The sequence below is a fragment of the Ptychodera flava genome, chromosome 10 (genome assembly GCF_041260155.1).
Source record: "Ptychodera flava strain L36383 chromosome 10, AS_Pfla_20210202, whole genome shotgun sequence".
Lineage (NCBI taxonomy): Eukaryota > Metazoa > Hemichordata > Enteropneusta > Ptychoderidae > Ptychodera > Ptychodera flava.
The window spans coordinates 11,058,775-11,078,328 of NC_091937.1; the positions used below are offsets into that span (position 1 = coordinate 11,058,775).

The 19,554-nt window shown below is 37.4% G+C and overlaps 1 protein-coding gene across 1 annotated transcript; it reads left to right on the forward strand.

The window, feature by feature from the left end:
• Positions 1–9,028: 9,028 nt before the first annotated feature.
• LOC139141977 (cytochrome P450 2U1-like) lies at positions 9,029–17,982 on the forward strand. The gene is made up of 3 exons (XM_070711760.1): positions 9,029–9,393; positions 11,130–12,110; positions 12,512–17,982. The coding sequence occupies exons 1-2, from the start codon at positions 9,045–9,047 to the stop codon at positions 12,086–12,088; spliced, it is 1,308 nt and encodes a 435-aa protein (XP_070567861.1). The 5' UTR covers positions 9,029–9,044; the 3' UTR covers positions 12,089–12,110; positions 12,512–17,982.
• The last annotated feature ends 1,572 nt before the right edge of the window (positions 17,983–19,554 follow it).

Consider the following 19,554-nt stretch of genomic DNA (forward strand, 5'->3'; position numbering starts at 1 on the left):
GGAAACGTTTATGTACAACCCATGTATGCTAATTTACGACTTATCTACTATGCACTACAGCAGCACATTTCTTCACTTCATTTATTCTTCAGGCAACTCTACAGAGTCGAATTCAGTATCATTGAGATTGAACCCAAGATGCACGACAGACAGGTACCAGGGTTTGTTTTCGAGAAGAGAACGGTCATCAAAACCGTTACTTCAGGAGAACATCTGCAACAAGTCACAGACATCTACAGTCAAATAGTGTAAACTTCAAGAAGCTTGTGCAAATTCCAACATGTTCTGATATTCAGCAATTTGGTGCAATCAACTGAAAATGTAAATTATTGTTCACTACATGGAATGTCAGATTCACCTACAATAAAACTTCCAAAGCTGAGGACTTTATTCGAGAGAAGGATGTTGACATTCTTGTTCTCCGAAACCTGGTTAAAAGACCGGACGTGAACACATCTTCAGTGAATTACTCCTTCTGGATACATATTTAAGCATATCTCTTGTCTCTCTTCAACTGGAGAAGGAATCGGTCTTGATTTTAAGGTGAAGTACTACGAATTACGTCAAAATTAAGTTGTGGTGCCATTTTCTTTAAACTTTGCACAAATATTCTTGGAAGTTGTGCAAGTGCAAAAATGAAATAAAAAATGGGGGTCACCACGCTCGTTTCCATGGAAACGGACGTTAAAATGGCGTCGTTAGAAATAAATAAAAATGATATAATTCACTTAAACTAAAGAAAGCAATTATAAAACGCTTAGCAAACGAGTTAATTTTAATAAATACCAAGACTTAAGATCCATATCTATCGAATCTATAGTTTTCATGATGTTTGTGAAGAAATTTTAACATAAGTATCGATTACAAAATGACGATATCGAAATTATATCACTACATAATTTTCGAATTTTCTTCCTGTCGCTTTGAATGGTGTCATTTTGACCAAACTTGGCGAATAAACTCCTGAAATAATACCATTTAGTTTACACTTTTAATAAAAGGGTGTCACCACGCTACTTTTTACAATATCTCCAGGTGAATGGGTAATTTGCGCCATATAAATGGGAGAGAAATGTTAATTTTTCGCTCATATTGAATAAAAATCAGCTTCCTAGGGGGTCAAAATATGACAAGGTTGTAGGTCACATGTATTTCTAAGACACTGGGTCAAAAAATTAGGTAAAAGCGCAATTTCAACAATGACAGGTGATGTTAAATATATGCGCTACAAAATAACCCATTTGCGGCAGGCTGGAGTTAAATCTGCGCAGAAACGTTCTAAAGCGTGTGCGCGTCCGAATTCGTCGCCCTTTACCTTAAGGACGATCATCTTCATTGAACCTCAAGGCATGAATTCGGTTAAAATCTTTGAAATCGTTTGAAGCTACACTCATATCAAGGTGTCAACGAAAAAAATCATAATTAACACTGTCCCCTTCCCACAGTCAAAAACGTATTAAACGCATCCCGATTTCTTGAAGAATTTTGTTCAATAATGGAAGAATTTGTGACTAACACTGACCATTGCTGCATTGACGGTCATTTTAACATACTTATGGATGACTTACAGCGATTTAGAAATTCAAGTACATATTGGATTCCTTCAACGTCGAACAATACGTTAAATAGCCGTCCCACTCAAGGCGCTATCAGATCATAGTCCCGTGCGTGTAAATCTCGCACCAGTGAAACCATCACTAATAAAAAATATCGTCTGCATACACATCTCCGCTATTTCAACTGAAGACTTTATAATATATATCATCGACAGTCTCAGTGGATCTAAGTAATCCAGCATCTGAGTTACAGTGCCATGCCAGCAAATTCCTATCTTTCTGAATACTTTAATATACATGCACCTTTAAAACAGCGCATAGTTACTGTCAGACCAGCTACTAAGTAGTATACACATTATATCGATGATGCGAAAAAGAAACGTAAAGCAGCAGAAAAACCAATGGCAAGACACAAAATTAGAAACTAACAGACAGGCTTTCGGTGAGGAATGTGAAAATTTCAGCAGACTTATTTGGAAAGCGAAACGATCCTATAGCAATAACCATGTACTACTAAAACTACGATGATCAGAAGGGTCTATTCCAAATTTTTGCTACCGTAAATTGTAATTCAGAACATAACTTTATGCCAAACTACACCTCAGTCCGTGAGCTTGTGGAACAATTCAGCCATTACTCTGTAAAAAAAATTAGGGACATGCGTTCAAGCCTAGACACTGCCTATACATCAACAAACGTCGGCTTCTTAGAAACTGTCACTTCCTCATCACTTTCGGATTTGAGGTCGATGAGAGAGAAGGACATATTCAGGATTATCACCAATTCACTATCAAAATCATGTTCACTTGATCCCTTTGAAACTTCATTGCTTAAACCCTGCCACAAACATCTTTTGCCAATAATGAAAGTTATCATTAACTTTTCTCTTACAAACAGAGAACTTCCTGATTCATTCAAGTCTGCGGGTTGCCACCCCAGTACCAAGGAAAATATATTGGAAACGCTCCTTCACAAGATGCTGATTTTTGGAACAATCTTACCTTGGACCTTTGCTAGTCGCCCATCTTGAAAATCTTCAAAAACCTTGAAGTCTCTAAAAGAGTGTTTGATCTTTTTGTTCTTGTTAATCGCTTTAGGATACTGCCTCGAAATGGATTTCGATATCAATGCATGCCTTCGATTGATTGATTGATTGAAGTGGAGATGCATGATGCACGTCACGTGAAACGAATGTACTTTATATGGAATGAACGCATCCCATATAGGCAGGTCAACTGCAAAGTAAATATCTTCAATCTCGCTGTCGAACTTGATGCATTCGTCTTGTGCATTGCAATGATCTGCGAAGGCCGCAACATTATCCCTTCTCATGAAAGTGTCATCCTAATATCGTTTCTAAATCCGCTTTCAATCGTTGTTGTTGCATAAATGGTTGTTCCTCAAAGAACTCCATACACAATTTGACCATGATAGGCGAAAATGGACTTCCATTGAATACTTCTTGGATACCTATCTGACTTACAGATTGATATATGGCGGGTGCCACATGTGGGGCAGGATGCGCTTACTATTTTCGAAACACCTGACATCACTTCTTGGTCTTTGGCCAGAGGTCTATATATCTTTCTTTCATGAATTTGACTTTGTTTGTGTACCGTCTATTTACTGTCTGTTCTGTGCTGTTTTGTGTCTATGTTTACAACTATTGTCTTACAAATTTTGACCTAGTGTTATTGGATTATGGATGGTATGATTGCGATTATCTTCCAATTGCTTCACCATGTGTTTGTCTATAGAATTGACCATCATGCACGAAATATGTGGTGTTTTACACAACATCCACTAACGTCCAGATAACTCCACACTCAGAGCAGTTTTTTCACTCAAGGTGTTATCAGTTTTTTCACTCAAGATGTTATCAGTATCGGTTTTCGTTTAATTACTTTTAATGCTTTATCACCCGACACACTTGTAAATAAAGCAGGCAAATCATACGATACAAACATCTCATCATTGTTAAGACTGACATCTCCTGTTTGATCCACAAAGTCACTGGAGTTCTTCACGTGATACGGAGTATTCAAATAGAAATGGAGCCTTTGAATATTTGAAATCAGTTGATCACTTCGCCATCCAGTCTTTCTTTCTTTTTGTTATTCCGATGAAGATTGTCGTCCTTGCCAGCTCGAAAACTCAATACACCGAAAAATTTTGAATGTCTGTGTTATAGGAACTGTTTATTGACAGTTTTGGGTGTTTCTTTTGTCTTGTTATATTTTCTATATTTGTCAGTTTTAAATAATGTGGTACCAATAAATAAGTTATGGTCGTTTTTCTCTCCCAAGATGACTATGCCAGAGTTGGTAATCAGATTGTCTACATTGGTCTTGTATGTCTGAATGGCCTGAGAACGTGACTATTTTTGGTGAATTAGCGATATTGAAGTTTTATCGTGCTTATGTTTACTTTGAATCTGCTTGTTTTTTTGAGATTGCGGGTGTAGATATTTTGTTATAATGTTATTCTCGTCCATATTGTTTTCCCAAATGGATGGTGTCTTTTTGAAATTATGCCTTGTAACAGTCTCACATGTTGTCACACATACCGCAGCAAGCATTTTGTTGTGCACACTTATTTGTTTGTGTCTCAACCAAGATTTCCAAGCGAGATGTTGCATTGAAATAAAAAACAACATCAGGTTAAATGATCCACCCTCACATAGCGACGGACAGAAGCTGCCTTACATTGAGGCCGCGACAATGGAAATTCACCGTACCATTGAGCGAGTTTTGTGCCCCTAGGTCTAGTTCACGTTGAATCAGATGATGCCACACTCACATGGTTCTGTCTAATCTCATGGGTTGTACACATGGATGAGTTGAATTGGGAACGACCTGAAAATTTGAATCATCTCGATTTCTGGACGATAATGCTGATGAACAGCAAGCGGATAATGCCCTTTACAATATCCAAAATCTCCTTCCAATGTATGTCCTGTAGAATTGAAATCAGACAGTGGAACATGCTATCTTTTACGACTGAAGCTGCATGACATTTTTTTTTGCAATTTAATAAATTGTCACGACTTATAGATACTAACCATTTACAGGATGTACCAAGATGATCTCCTATCAAAACTTAATTAAAAAGCGAGAATTTACTTAACATCGATCGATAGAAATTTTAGGTCTTAGCACATTACAATAGTCTTCAGTCTTTCTGTGCATTGTATCGTTCGTACGTTGAACGTTTTTGCAATTTATATATATTGTCACGACTTATAGATACTGACCGTTTACAGGATGTACCAAGATGCTCTTCTATCAAAACTTAATTAAAAAGCGAGAATTTACATAACATCGATCGATAAAAATTTTACTTGGTTGGACATTAAAATAGTCTTCAGTCTTTTCTGTGCATTGTAATCGTTCGTACGTTGAACCTTTAGTATATTTCTACGATATGTTAGTTATATATCACTGTTGTACTGACTTAAGTAGCACACTTAACCAAACACTTTTATAGCAATATTTCGTATCAAAAGATGACATGAAATCCCCGCCCATACTATATAGAATGTTTCTTAAATGTAGTTTGGCAGCAAAGCTTAACTCTAAGGAGTAAGGGACATATTTTGGTTAGAAATCTCAATTTTGGTATTGATTATAAAAAGGTCGATAACTTGATAATAAAAGTTAATATATTATTTAACACTAGAGTATAATTGGAAAAAATATTTTGCATCATCTATTGTCAATATTGAATGGCAGGGGTTGAAAGACTGATACATTAAAAATGTCATTAACATCATGGTAACAACATAAAGGTAAACAACATTAGAATGGTCTTATTCCAAATGTAGGAACGTCTTTACAAAACAATTAACCCGTCTTTTCTTATACTGTCTTTAAAGAACAAAATGTGAAGAGTTCACTTAATTTGACCCAACCAGACAAGCGCTTGGAGGTTTTGCAATGCTGAAAACGGGGGTAAAGGAAAACGAGAAATTTTATTATTTGCATAAATTTACAATTGTTTGCTAAACCTACGACATTTTGGTTCCCTTTGAATGTTTCTTCTTCTTTTTCTTCTTCTTCTTCTTCTTCTTCTTCTTCTTCTTCTTTAATTATTGTTCCGTAAGTTTTGGTTGGTCCTAATCTCAGAAAAAAATCATATCATTTCGAATTTCTCAATCCGTATCTCGGCAACTGCATGAATAACAGGGACAATAATCACTTTCACAAGAGGCAAACCTCATTAATTATGTGATTCCCAATTTTAGGCTGACAAATAGGTCAAGACAATTAGTTTTGTTTCATATTGAACAGTGAGGATCAAACATACTAAGCTAACAAACTGCTTTTGTTGAAAATCACCATCATGTTGGATCCGGTAACGCTGCTTGAGGCTTTAATTTCTTCGGATAACAGGTGATTGAAATTGATTTACTCTTTTGCATAATGTTTTATTATACGAAACGTCACCTCAAATTAGAGATACTATCTCTTTTTGTACCGGTACTATGCTGTCTGTTTTGCGCTGTTTTGTGTCTGTCTTTTAACAATTGGCTATGTATTAACAAATTTTGAAATATTGTTTGATTCTGGATGCCTATGGTTATGGTTATTTTTCTTACTATTTCAGTTGCAGTAGTTATAAATTTAATGACTAGAAAAATTGATGTCATGATTAACAAAACTTTCATAACAGAGATTTCTATAAGTTATCACTGAAACCTTTCGGTCATATATAATTCGCACAAGATTAGTTTGGGATTTTACACTAATTAGTCATGAAGTTACAAAGTCCGGATGTACTCGAATGTATCCCTATTTTGGTAAGATCGAAATTAACATCACCATGACGACCAGATTGCTGTTCCCGAGTTCGTTTTCATATATACGCTTTTCCGGCATTTCCATTTGTCGTTTGCTTTGTAGCTGAAATCTTAAGGGAATCGATGGTAATCTTAGTTTGTGTTGTCGGTTCTTTATGCGCCTGAATGATAATGAGAACTTCACATATTATGTCAACTTGACCAACTCATTGTATGTATTATATTATATTATTACAGGGAGTGTCATCATTTTAACGACATTCATTGTCAAATGTGCTTATTTTTCTCATAATGTACCTTTAATTAGAGATATGTTTAATGAATATGATATTGACTAGACAGAGTTGCACATAAAAAAAAAAACATTTTTCTCGTCAAAATAGCAAAAAAATCGTCAATGAGAAAATTGACGAAAGTGACTTCCTCTCACAAAAAACGTATGCAAAGCATAATATTTAAATACAAGGATTTCAAGTAGTCCATTGTGTATAAGACCAGATATAAACTGAAAACGTTCATGTGTTTCTGTAAAGTTTATTGCAGTTGTCAGTAATAAAGGCCTGATGTCTTGTTCTGGAACCATGCCGCTACGCTGTCACAGATGTTAAGTTGCTTTATGTTGGATGCCCAGTAAATTCACCAGACGATTTTCAGTATTTACAAAATGGTTGAAATAATAGCAAATATAGGTGACATACATATTACATATCCTTCATGTCATAAACATATAGAACTTCATTTTTCTAGAGTCTATGTTCGATCTGACAGATGTGTAGGGGTTTGTACAACCCGAAAACATCAGCTACATTCTAGACTACATTAAAGCTAATTAATCAAAATACTACGGAACAGCTCTGAAAGTGGCCAGCAACATTTGATTGACAGTCACTCAAGTTGGCTGCTGGGCTACAAATGAACACTGTGGTATTCCATGACTGCATAATTTTACTAGTTGCATCTCGATGCAATAATGGCTATAACGTATTGGTCTGTCACTGTAAGTTTCACAAAAAAATCACCTATTTCTTGAGGCATTGCAAAAGCATTAATTTGATGACTCAGGCCAAACGCGGCTACAGGTTTAATTAATGCCTCATATTCCTCTACTGCCTCATATCCCTAACAAGTCAACATATAACTTGAGCTTGAATTCACTTGAAGTTTCTCTGTCAACATGTTTGGATGTACAGAAATAGGGCCCATATGGTCTCTCAAAACCAACAAGTGCTAATCAATTCTCTGCTGGAGAATACTATGCGGTTTAATATTCAAAAAATAGTAGGAGTTATTTCGGAGTACATCATGCAGAGGGCGTATAACTCGAGATGCATACAGTCTGGAAAGTACCAAATCTTACGATGCACGATAACAAAAACCCTGGTATTTTTTTAATAAAAATACTTTCATTGGCATCAAAATTACTGAGACAAGGCTACACAACAAAAAGACTCATTACGACTTTCAAAAAGTTCTACGGTCGATATGACGACATTGTGGCCAAATATGACACATCGGTCACTCAAATGATTAACGACAGCATTCCCGGCTTTGACTTATTACAGTGATTCATACCCTGTATCTTTTCATACAGTATTTAGACAATTTTGGGACCAATCCTGACGGGTGTAGCATGCTAGCAGGGTACGCTTACCCATTCCGGACACCTGGTACCACCACTAATTATCAGTGGTTCAGGATGGTCCTACTTAAATTTGTAAATAGCGATTGTCCCATTGACCTGGTAATATATTACCTTGAATGGAAATGATTATTGGACCAGTGTAATATCATATTTATTATTATACATTTTTTCTGCTCCAATTTTGATCCATCAATTAATTAGTTTCGTAAAACACTTTGGATGCAAATCGGATGGAGCAGTTTCATGATATTTGTGTCCAACTTTAGTGTTCTGATAACGTGTCCTTTTTAATGCCTGTGTACAGTGAGTATACAACTGCGAACGTTTTCGTAAAACGTTATTGATGGGTTACGTTTGCTTTAATTTAGGTTTGCTTCAAGGTTGATGCATAATGAAACGTCCAATCGGCTATCATATAAGTTTTTTTGATTTTCCCCTTTTAGTCTCAAATTATTTTCAAAAGTCTCCTAAAATGCACACTCGATGTTTTCATGTCCTATCCAGTGGTGTTTGTGAATATAACCAAAAATGCTAAAAGACATAGCAAGCACTTTGCTGTCACTGAAAGGATAGTAACGGTACCATGTAACAATTTGGTACCAAGGTGGTTAGGAAAGTAAAGAAAAGAAGGAATAACATATGCGCTTTCATTTTACCGAATAACCCTGTCAACAGTCCAACATGACTTCTCTGTCTAGACTATTTATGTAGGTAGTGTCATGCGCAAATGCCGTATCATAGGTACGGATTCAATGTTTATAGCCACAGTAGACTGGAGGACGAATACCAAATCCACTCGCAAAAAAATATCACGCTGCTACGATGCGATTGTCTTTGACGTGCAGATGCAGTCTACAGATCATAGTTTGGTTATTCGGGTTGTTTCTTGTTGTATTGAATTACTTTATGATGTAAAGCGCATTTCTATTTCTTTACGAGACCTGCGCTTTCAGTGGTGATCAATGAACAGCGATAACTTTCTGACCTCTCACGTAAATAACTGAATGATTCTTCAAGGCCAGTACATGTAAGTATTTGAAATGTAATCATGGACACTTCAGACATGTCAGACGTTTTAGCCCATACTATCACATTTCTTGTGTTTTGCGCGACTATTGCGTTTGCTGTCAGATTTCTACACCGACAATATCGACTACCTCCGGGACCATTGGGCCTGCCTTTTGTTGGGTGTTTATTTCATCTCGGCAAGAGACCTGAGAAGACCTTCAACGACTGGGCCAAACTTTATGGAGACTTATTCAGCGTACGGCTGGGGTCGGAACTGGTGGTGATACTAAACAGCCAACAGGCTATCAAAGACGCCTACGTCAAAAACGCCTCCAAATTTTCAGCCAGACCCTCATACAGTGTCAATGCCAGGGTTAGCAACAGGAAAGGTAAATAATCAGTCGTTAGACTCTCTGAATGCTCCCGTCAGTAAGTCAAAAGACTGAAACCTGTTTAGAATAAACTTCTGTAATGTGGCAGCCATTTTGTATATGTCATTGTTTTCTCCATTAACACTGCGACTTATATTCAAAGGTCAATTTTAGCAATTTTTTTTAAATTTTATTTCAAATTTCGAACTCGTGATACGTTGCCTTTCTTTCGGCGAAAAGTGTTTGGTCACATCGTACCGGGAAATTCCTAAAATATTACTAAATTGGTAAACTATCAGCTACACTGCGTGCCATTATTTCCCTTTTGTCTTAACGGTCGCGGATTATCGACCACAATATCTTTGATAAACATGCAGAGATTATGTATGGGCTTGGCGGTATAGTGCGCATGCGCTCTCTTCAACGCTATGCTCAGCGTTCTCAACTCTGCAGGTATCGGTACCGCAAACACGTCCAGCAGACCAAAGCCGGCGCTTGCACTCAGTACCGTCGAAAAAGCAAGCGAGGGCCACTAAAGCGAACCTGAAAAAGACGGCAACGTGCGGAAAGGTCGATTTAAATATAAAACAGTCCGACTTTGGCTGATACTGAAGAATCAGATTTGGCCGAGGACGCAGTCGTTAACGGAGACGTGCTCAGTTCAACAACAACAAAAGTACTTGACACGCTATTTTTCGAACATATCAGCACAGACTAATATGGACAGACTGGAAATGCGGTATGCCTTTTGTTCCATGGTCGCCTCGGTAGACTATTGGCTTTTCATATTAAAATGAGCTTTAAAGGTGTTAAACTTTTTAGAGGCTTTGTTTGTGGTAGATAATTGCACGAGATTATGCGAAAAATACGACGAGATGGCATCGTACTACCAGTCGCGTAGCAACCAGAGTTACTTTGTGAGCTCTCAGGGCAGAAACACCGCTTCACGCCAATCAAAACATAACACGCCAGCAGTTTCATAAACATGTCCTTCCTTGACGCACGTGTAAAAGACAGTATGACTGACCGTAAACCATTGAGTAAAACCAGATAGTATCGATAAAAGACTTTCAAATTTGGTTCAAACACACTCATTATATATTCATAAAAATATGAGAGGATTTTTAACGAACATACTTTCGCTTAACAATTGGCGAAAATCCGAAAATTACCGAAGGATGCATGGTCGGCACTCTTCGGAAAAGAGAGGCGAGAGCAACCTGAGGCGAGGCAAACATGGATGGGCTACATAACCGCTTCACGCCTTAAACAATAACCGTTGTGAGTCTGTCTATGTTTGTCTGTGATATTAGCTACGGTGATTACATACCCGAGTCCTGTAATTAGCCTGAGCGAAATGAAACTTCTCGTAGTTGCGATAATTTTATCTCTCTGTCTGTATATGCTTGGTGTTAATATCGTGTTCTTTTATATTTTTAACCTCGAAGTTTCATCTTTCTTTCGTGCAGCCTTTTCGTGTCTGCCGATTACGGAAACCTTGAGCAACACCGCACCCGACAACACGCGACATTTACGTTTTCTGAACTCTTCGGTGATGACCGAGCAGATAAAAACGTACCACATGTCGGGTGTGTGACCACTTCTTCTATGTGAAAACGCGGCTTGAAAATACGTGTCAATCAACCTGAGTCGCTACCTTAAGTTGTTGTTTTGGACCTCACTACTTCATGTGCTGAAAATTATAGGGTAAAACTATGAAAAAAGGAAAGACTTTAGTATTTTTTCTTTTCTAGGTCTGATCAGTGCTCCCTGGCCTGACTGGAAAAGAATCCGTACTTTATCAATGAAAATCCTTCAAGATCTTGGATTTGCAAGAACCTCTACAGAGCAACGAATCTATGAGGAAAGTGAATATCTACTCAATGCCATGCGACAGCTGGACGGTGTACCAACTGACGTGAGTCATGTTCTTATGAACGCTGTTTCCAATATATTGTGCAGTATGCTTTTCGGTAGACGGTTCGATTACGATGATCAAGAATTTAAGAATTTGCTTCTGTCAAACCATATGATAATGACCAAAGTTCAAGGTTCTGCTCTACTGACATTTATCCCAATCCTATGGTATGCACCCTTGACTGTCAAGAAAGAATTACATCATCATTATAAGAAGCTTTTAGACTATGTGGATACGACAATCAAGAAGATTGGTCACGAAAGGATAAACATACCTTCATTTGAATCATTTGTCAGTGCGTACATGACACGAGAGGAAGAATATAGAAACAGTGAGCCCGGGAATAAACACACCATGCAACATTTCCTACGGGATCCAGAACATCTCCTGATGACTGTTGCCGGCATTTTCGCTGCTGGCACTCATACAACAGCAACCGGCCTGTTATGGACCATACTGTTTCTGTGCCTTAACCAAGATGTTCAAGAAAGATGTTTCAACGAAATCAAAGACAACATCGGATTGGACAATGCACCATCGTATAATGACAAACAGAAGCTGCCTTACATCGAGGCTGTGATCATGGAAGTACACCGTAGAGCAAACATCGTTCCCCTAGGTCTACTTCACGCTGTTTCTGATGATATCATATTCTACGGATACACTATACCTAAGGGAACCATGGTTATGTCTAATCTATGGGCTGTACACATGGATAAGGAGAACTGGGAACGACCTGAGGAGTTTAACCCATCTCGATTTCTGGACGACAATGGTGAAATTGTGAACAGCTAACGGATAATGCCCTTTTCAATAGGCAAGTGGGCATTACTTCTATAGTTGTTTCCATTTTTATAAATGACATACAGGCAAGTAACAAATATCTGTTTGGGTTGCTCTGTACTCAGAGACCGAAAAATGAAATACTGGAGAATACATGAACCTACCGGAAAAATAGTTCCAATGGCTACCACAAAGTATTTTCTCAACAATGTATTTTTATGAATGCAGATTGCTTTTTATTAAGGAGTGAATCGGTTCAGCGTAAAAGGGCGTAAAATAAAGAAAAAGATAGTACATTTCATATTTGGAGATGCTGCTCATAAACAAATGATTCAGATTAGAAAGTGACAAAATATGTGACTTTTCTTTGGGACTTTGTGCTATCCCGTGTTCTCAAATGATAGAACCCTGAATAATTTGTTTTGTATCTTGCAGGACCAAGGGATTGTGTTGGTTCACATTTGGCAAAGGTAGAGTTCTTTCTCTTTCTCACTCGGCTTCTTCAAGTTTTCAAGTTCCAATTACCAGATGATGTCCGTCCATCGTTGGAAGGAAATCCTGGCCTGGTAAATGCACCAGATGAATTTAAAATCATTGCCTCAATACGCCAATAAGAAGTCTGTTTGCGGTTACTTAAAGTTCCAAAACAAGTATTGGACATTTCCAATTAATGAACTCAGCAGAAAATTGATATCGTAACCCCATTAAAGTATATTTTCTGAAAGCCTAGATATTGGCAAATACTACTTTGTATTATTTGTCAATGGTTTACATAAGGAACACGTGACAGTCAAGTTGAATAACCTCTATAAAATCGGTTTCGAGGTTTCCCTGCACTAACACTGCAGTATTTCCTGTCGAAATTAGCATGATCAAAAGGTGTAGTGTCAATCTTCAAAAGTGTGTCTGCGATTTTTGTTTTAGGCTGTAGATCGTTTTTTTTATGACGCGATGATTTTCTGGCCGGTATATGATCCCTGGTATAATACCTTTCAAAGTATTTAACATAAAAGTAGGACATATTTAAAAAATCCCAAACAATAATTTTAAGTTTATTATGTTGTCAATCGCTCGTGCAAACTTGAAAGACTTCCTGTGAACGCACGTCAATTCACGCTGTTTCCAAGACAAGAAACCTGTTCACACTTTTAAACTGAGAAAAACGCAAAAAAAAAGTTTTCGGGACACTTTTAGCGCTGATGAGAAGAAAACGAAATCCATAAGCCCTTTTTGGATAGATTACGTTGCATAACGCTATAAGCTAGCAGAGGAGGTTGGAATTTCAATTAAGGTAATATGCACCTCGAAAGTGAAAGACTTAAGCTTTTGCTCAAACTTTCCTCGTCAGTGAAACTTTCAACCATTCTCTTACCGAAGCAAGAATAAAAATCAGGGGTCACCGTGCAAACTTTGGCACTAGAGAGACAAATAACTTGCGATTTTTCGATATTTGAAATTAAAAATGGCCGCCGTCCCTGTGTTAACTCTATGGGAAAAAATAAAATTTTCGATTTTCGAAAAACTAAGACGGTGAAAACTTTTCTTTCGCCAAGAGCTTCAAAATGAGCACCACAAGTGGTTGGTCAGAAGAAAATTGATAAAAGTTGAAGGCCCGAATATCTGTCCCCGAGTTGCGTTCTACCTTAATCACGAGGGCAATCGTTGTAAATCGTAAAAAACTGGAGTATTCTTCGGCCCTCTGTTTGGACATACAGCGAACAGAGCACAACGTATGTTACCAAATACACTGACGTCATGGACGATCTTTGTGTCAAGCGTGGCTTACATTATTATGTAAATATCCCGACTGGAGCGCTCTCCAACAAACATTACAGACATTTTGTTATCAAGCTAAGCCTAGTAATCTACCGTTCCTCTTACTAGTAACTGACTGTTATTTGAAAAGATGGTTAAGCGGAACACTCATGTGTCAGCGGGAAAGAAGTGTGGAGAAGTGACCAAGTAGAAGGAGAGAACGCGAACGATTAGAATACTTGGGCAAAGAAACCCTTCCGAGAGCAGCGGCAAGACTTGTGGCACTCGTTATGGCACAGTTTTCGCTGCCCGCTCGCCAAATTTCAGATGCGCGAAAAAGTAGCGTTTAGCGAAAAGATTGTTGCATAAATTAGCCAAACTAGAGAATCAAAAACTGCACCATGGCGTCACAACTTTGTCTGTCCTCGCGATGTCCTGCATACTACATGAGACGTCATGCTAAAGTAGCCTTATATGTCAGGTGATCCTGTTTGTAATACGTACAGTAATGCATAAAATTGAAATGAAATATCTCACATATACAACATACCGTATGCACACCATGACTGGTCATGGAGCTGCAAAAAGAGTTTTTGGATCGGACTACGCGCAATTTGCCTACATAGCTACAGATTACTGAGTGCAGTGGCATGGCGGCCATCATGTCGTCGACATTAAGCCAGGGGTAGACTGCTATAATGTTCGTGGTGCATTGCTGCTAACAAGAACAATATCTTTACTGACGGTCAGGGTCAGAAACTTGTTTGAATTGACCTCCATAAAGTAAATTTCGCGAGAATTTTCAGGGTATTGTGACATGATGTCGTCAACATAGGAGGCGCTCGTCTGATCGAGCATTCGTATATTTTGAGTCTGTGGATCGAGTCGGCGTACTTCCGTATTCATTGATATCGTGCTACCCTTGTCAGAATATTTCGGACTATGATTATTTCAGATCGTCAATGAAACAAAAAGTTGTACCTCCGTATCAAAAGGGCGTAATGCTTTTGCTGCATGGTACTAGCTGGTTCATTTATACTGTTCTTATGTTAATAAAATTCGCCCCTGCGCGCAGACATCGAGTACCGACCGCTGAATTGCTGTGATTTGAAGTAAATGTCAACAGTTTGAACAACATTGCACTGGTATCTTATATTGACTAGAAACTAAGTACAGTACTCATTTCGTCATCCCAATCTGATGTTTGCGATATGCTAACAGTTCTGTTGTTCGATCACATTGGATGGGTACGTTTCCGTACATTCCGTATCTGAAACACGCAGGCAGACATCACGTAGACATCTGTACTACATGGAGTATGTGGCACGATGTCAGTTGAGCTGAAAAATTCACACAATTTTTGTTTACTCAAAATGTTCGAAATTAATTCACTGCCATCGCATTTTGTACAAACTTTGAAAGAAGGGAGGGAAGTCTAGTAAATTAATATTTACTTCAAACGTACCATTCGAGTGAAGTTCGAAAGCGTTAAGATAGCATACAATTGAATTTTCTTCCAGTCAAAATGGTCATGAAATATACCTCAAGGCCTATCAGTCAAGGCTGCAAAGATGGTCTTGGTAGATATTTTGCATGGTCGACAAAGTCCGCCACGAAATCTCTCAATTGTCTACGCGTCGGTTTGTTATCGTACAGTAAAACTGTTTGCGTTCTATTCGATTGATTGAGCAATGTTAAAAGTTTCCTTTTTGTTGCAGGAGGATACATCATATTTAGAGTTGCGACAGGCTTGTGACCTGGACCTTATCCGATAAACTCATCGTGGTGTTTCACACTTGATCAAAACCCATACCTTCAAAATGACAGCGAACAATACTGCTTTTGTCATTTAATTGATGAAGTGTTCTCTGATACGCAGTAGTCCCCTATTCTCAGCGAGTTCAATGAATGTGTTAATGTCGCAATACAATATTTAATCATCAAGAAAGTTAAAACGTCAAACAAAATCACAATGATTGCCACCATGCCGAAGGAATGAAAGCTGAGATAAAAAAAATCGGTAATTAAGTGGTCGTTTCGTCACCAAGTCGTTTCAGCCTCTCAATTTGCAGCCCAAGTCGTTTGTGCACAGCGACCCAAGTCCCTAAGGCATCTCTGTTTAATTTGCTTTATTTTTTTTCAAATAATTAGTAGCTGCATTACTAGTCAGTCTGCGTTTTCACCTGTATTTTTATGTGCATTTTATGTGACTTTGCTAGTATCGTTTCGACACAGTTTTTAAACTTTTTCCGTGTCGGCGGCTATTGCTATCGATAAATTTGTGTCAGAAAAGCCTACATGGGATGAGTGGTTCTGTGGCAAGGATGAGAGTCAATCCAATCGGTTTGTTTGTTACATTGAGGTAGGTTGTAGTACGAACCTTTGTTACTTTCCTTCAACCTTTTTTTTTCTCGTCATCGTAAGGAACTTTTGCTTTGCGCTCCCTTGGCAATATCTGATTATGGATCAGGCCGTCTTTATGTTGTGGGTGTGCAGCGCTAGCGATGATTTGGGTAACTTACGGTCCTTGCGGACGGAGGACTGTGAGTTACTGAAGAGTATGGCGGTAGTTTATTCATGAAGCTAATCATGGTTTTTAAGAGGACGTCACATAACAAAGCATTGTATTTGGAAGGAATTACCCAAGCCATTACTATCAGATCAGTCAACAAATGATTATGTAAATTGGCCTGTGTTGTCTTTCTTTCTGTCATTCAAGAATAATTACTATGCAAATAGTCATGTAAATATGTGTTCACTGTTATATTCATGCGCAGGTCTGAATAATGATCACCACGTGCATTTCGTTTGATTCAGTAAAGCTCAATTTTCGTACAAAACCGGGAGGACCGTGGTATTCCTGATTACGTACATAGATTTAGCACTACTCAATAAGGCCTCTCAGAGATTTTTGAAAAATACACCAAAATTTGCCACAAACTTGTCACAATACCTCAATCAACCGAGTCAGAAGACAAACAATTAAGGGTGCATGTGTATCAAAACACCATCCCTACTGGGGTGGGGCCAAGGAGTCTCGTCACCTTATATCACCTCTACGTTATACCCAAAGTTGTGGGGTAGAGTAAGCTTGTAATACAGAAGTTTCGCAAAATTGTTTTCATCGTCGGTGATTTTATGGTATCACTTGCAAATTTGCTATATGATTGTATATCCGCGATGTCAAGAACTATATATCTTTATATTCGAGATTTTTTATTTAACACTGTATCTTGCAGATAATAAGAGTTTTTAATGGATCCTTCTGGCAAGTGGTAAATTGTTTTTTTTTTTTTTTTCATCCATCCGCTGGCAAATTCGCTGTACGCTTATTTATCCACCATTTAGTCATAGTCATAGTCAATTGCTATTACCATAATATTGATACGATTTTGAATAAAACCACTTGAAGTGACAATGCACGTATTTGGAGGAATCGACTGATAGTCGCTTGAATCAGTCGCATATCGAATTTGAATTCTCCTTTTATAGCATCGCAATTTTTTCTAATCAACCTTTTATTACTTTAATTTTTTGTACGATTTGTTACATGTATCATTGACTTAGGTCAGGTATGCTATCTATTAACCATTTCAGTATCAGTACATATAAAAGTAAAAGCTGGAAACTGATTTCATGATTGATAGAACGTTCACATCAAATATTTCTTTAAGTTACTCATTGAGAATTCTCAGTTGAAAATTATTCTTAGAGGATAAGTAGAAGCTGTTTAAGTAGATTTAGTCATGAATTAACAAAATCTGAGTGTGTTCTAATATAATAACTGTATACCTATTTTCCTTTGACTCGAATTCACATCATCATGACGGTCAGATTGTTCTCTTAACTTCTTACTTTTTCTTGTACAAGTCTTTTCCGAAAGTTCCATTCGTCGTTCGATTTAAGCATTAAACTTACAAGGATAGTTATCTTATTTTGTAATGTCGGTTCTTTGTTAGTCCTGGAGGATGTTGAGAACATCATATATTTTGTTAACTCGACCAATTCATTATATGTATTATATCATTATAGGGAGAGTCGATATTTTGACATTATTCATTGTCAGTGAAGATTGTTATAGTCAGTATGTATTCTTAGAATTGGAGATGTTTTGAGTCAATAAAGATATTATCTCAACAGAGGTGAGTCAATGCTGCTTCGAATAATTCTTCAACCTTTTCTGGGACCCTCGTTCCATTCGTATAAAATCCTAACTTTCAAGGATCTTTTGTGATAAAATCAACCGTTGGCATATAATGGTCACCTCGTTTACTTTACACTTAAAACTAAACCTTAACTGATGAACGATATACTTGAACATGTGACCTGTGAACATAACACAAAAATAACCCATTTCCGGCAAGGGAGACAACCCACTTTGCGACAAAACCACATTTTCAGTAGAATTAATTATTATAAAATTTATGCTACGAAACGAAGAATCAGCTTTGATATTACACCACAAATTACAGTTTTCGACTCAATAAATTGGTATGATATCCTTCTTCCATTAGTTTATTTAGGAAGCTTGTCAGTAAAGTGTACAAATTTCGTCTTGCTATTTCCAGTAACAAAAGCTTAAACTGAGAATTCTGGACTGACCATTATTAATTCTTTAAATTAGTGATCATTTGATGTAAATTTATTTAAAACAATATACTGGAAAACCGTCATCCTTTCCCCATTATTCTACAAAACCCTAATATTATGGCCGGGGTTGGACCCGAAAATTCTTCCTTTGCATACGTCAAAATAAGTGAACATACCAAATGCACTTAAAATTTGATAATCCCCCTATTGTGACAAAAATTTTATGACCCCCCCTCCCTTCCCCTTCCCTCGTGGCTTGAATAAAGCTGCATTCACCAACACCTCTAGAGGGGAGTGATAGAATCTGAAAAAGGTCTCATATCTTTACAAATGACCCCCTTACAAACTCACTATGTGTCCAATTCCATCTGACTTTCTATAATATTTAAATCCCCCTCAAAAAGCATTTGACAGATATTTCAGGTGGGTTGCTTTTTTGCACAAGCAGGGCCATGAAATTTCACACAAGTCTTTTCGGGAGGATAAACATTCTTTGCGCAACAATTAAGAGGTAAAATTTGCCCGATATAGTTCTTGATCCTACAATATCAAATCATAATACATGGGAGTCTATTGGGTAAAGTGTTAATATTTTCCCCACAAAACAAGCTATAGCTGTACATTTAGATATGATTGATAATTCATGCAGGGTCGTACAAATTTCAGATAAGCCTTTTGGGGAGGATCATCACTTTTTGCTCAACTATCAGGAGGCAAAATCTTCCTGATATAGTTCTTCATCCCAAAATATCAAATCAGAAAACATTGGAGTGTACTGGGCAAACTGTTAACGTTTTTCTCTTAACAATAAGCTGTATCTGTACATTTAAATATGTTTGATAATTCATGTAAATATACTTTGCTTGAATTGGCAGGTTTTTAAAGTGCACATGTGTATTCCAAAAAACATGATACTTCGATTTCATTGATAACGTTGAGTCAGTATACATGGTAGTCTATGAGAAAACTATGAATAATACTTTTTCAAAATAAAACTGGAAATATCTATGCATATATAGACGTTTGATGATTGACATAAATTTACTTGACTGAAACAGGGTGGTTACAACTTGTGTGTGTATAAAATATTTGATTTTGGAATTTCACAGAAATTGTTCACATACTATACATGA

Coding starts and splice junctions, on each gene's coding strand:
- LOC139141977 (XM_070711760.1), top strand. CDS start 9,045: ATGGACACTTCAGACATGTCAGACGTTTTAGCCCATACTATCACATTT. Junction 9,394..11,129: donor CAGGGTTAGCAACAGGAAAG/GTAAATAATCAG, acceptor TTTCTTTTCTAG/GTCTGATCAGTGCTCCCTGG.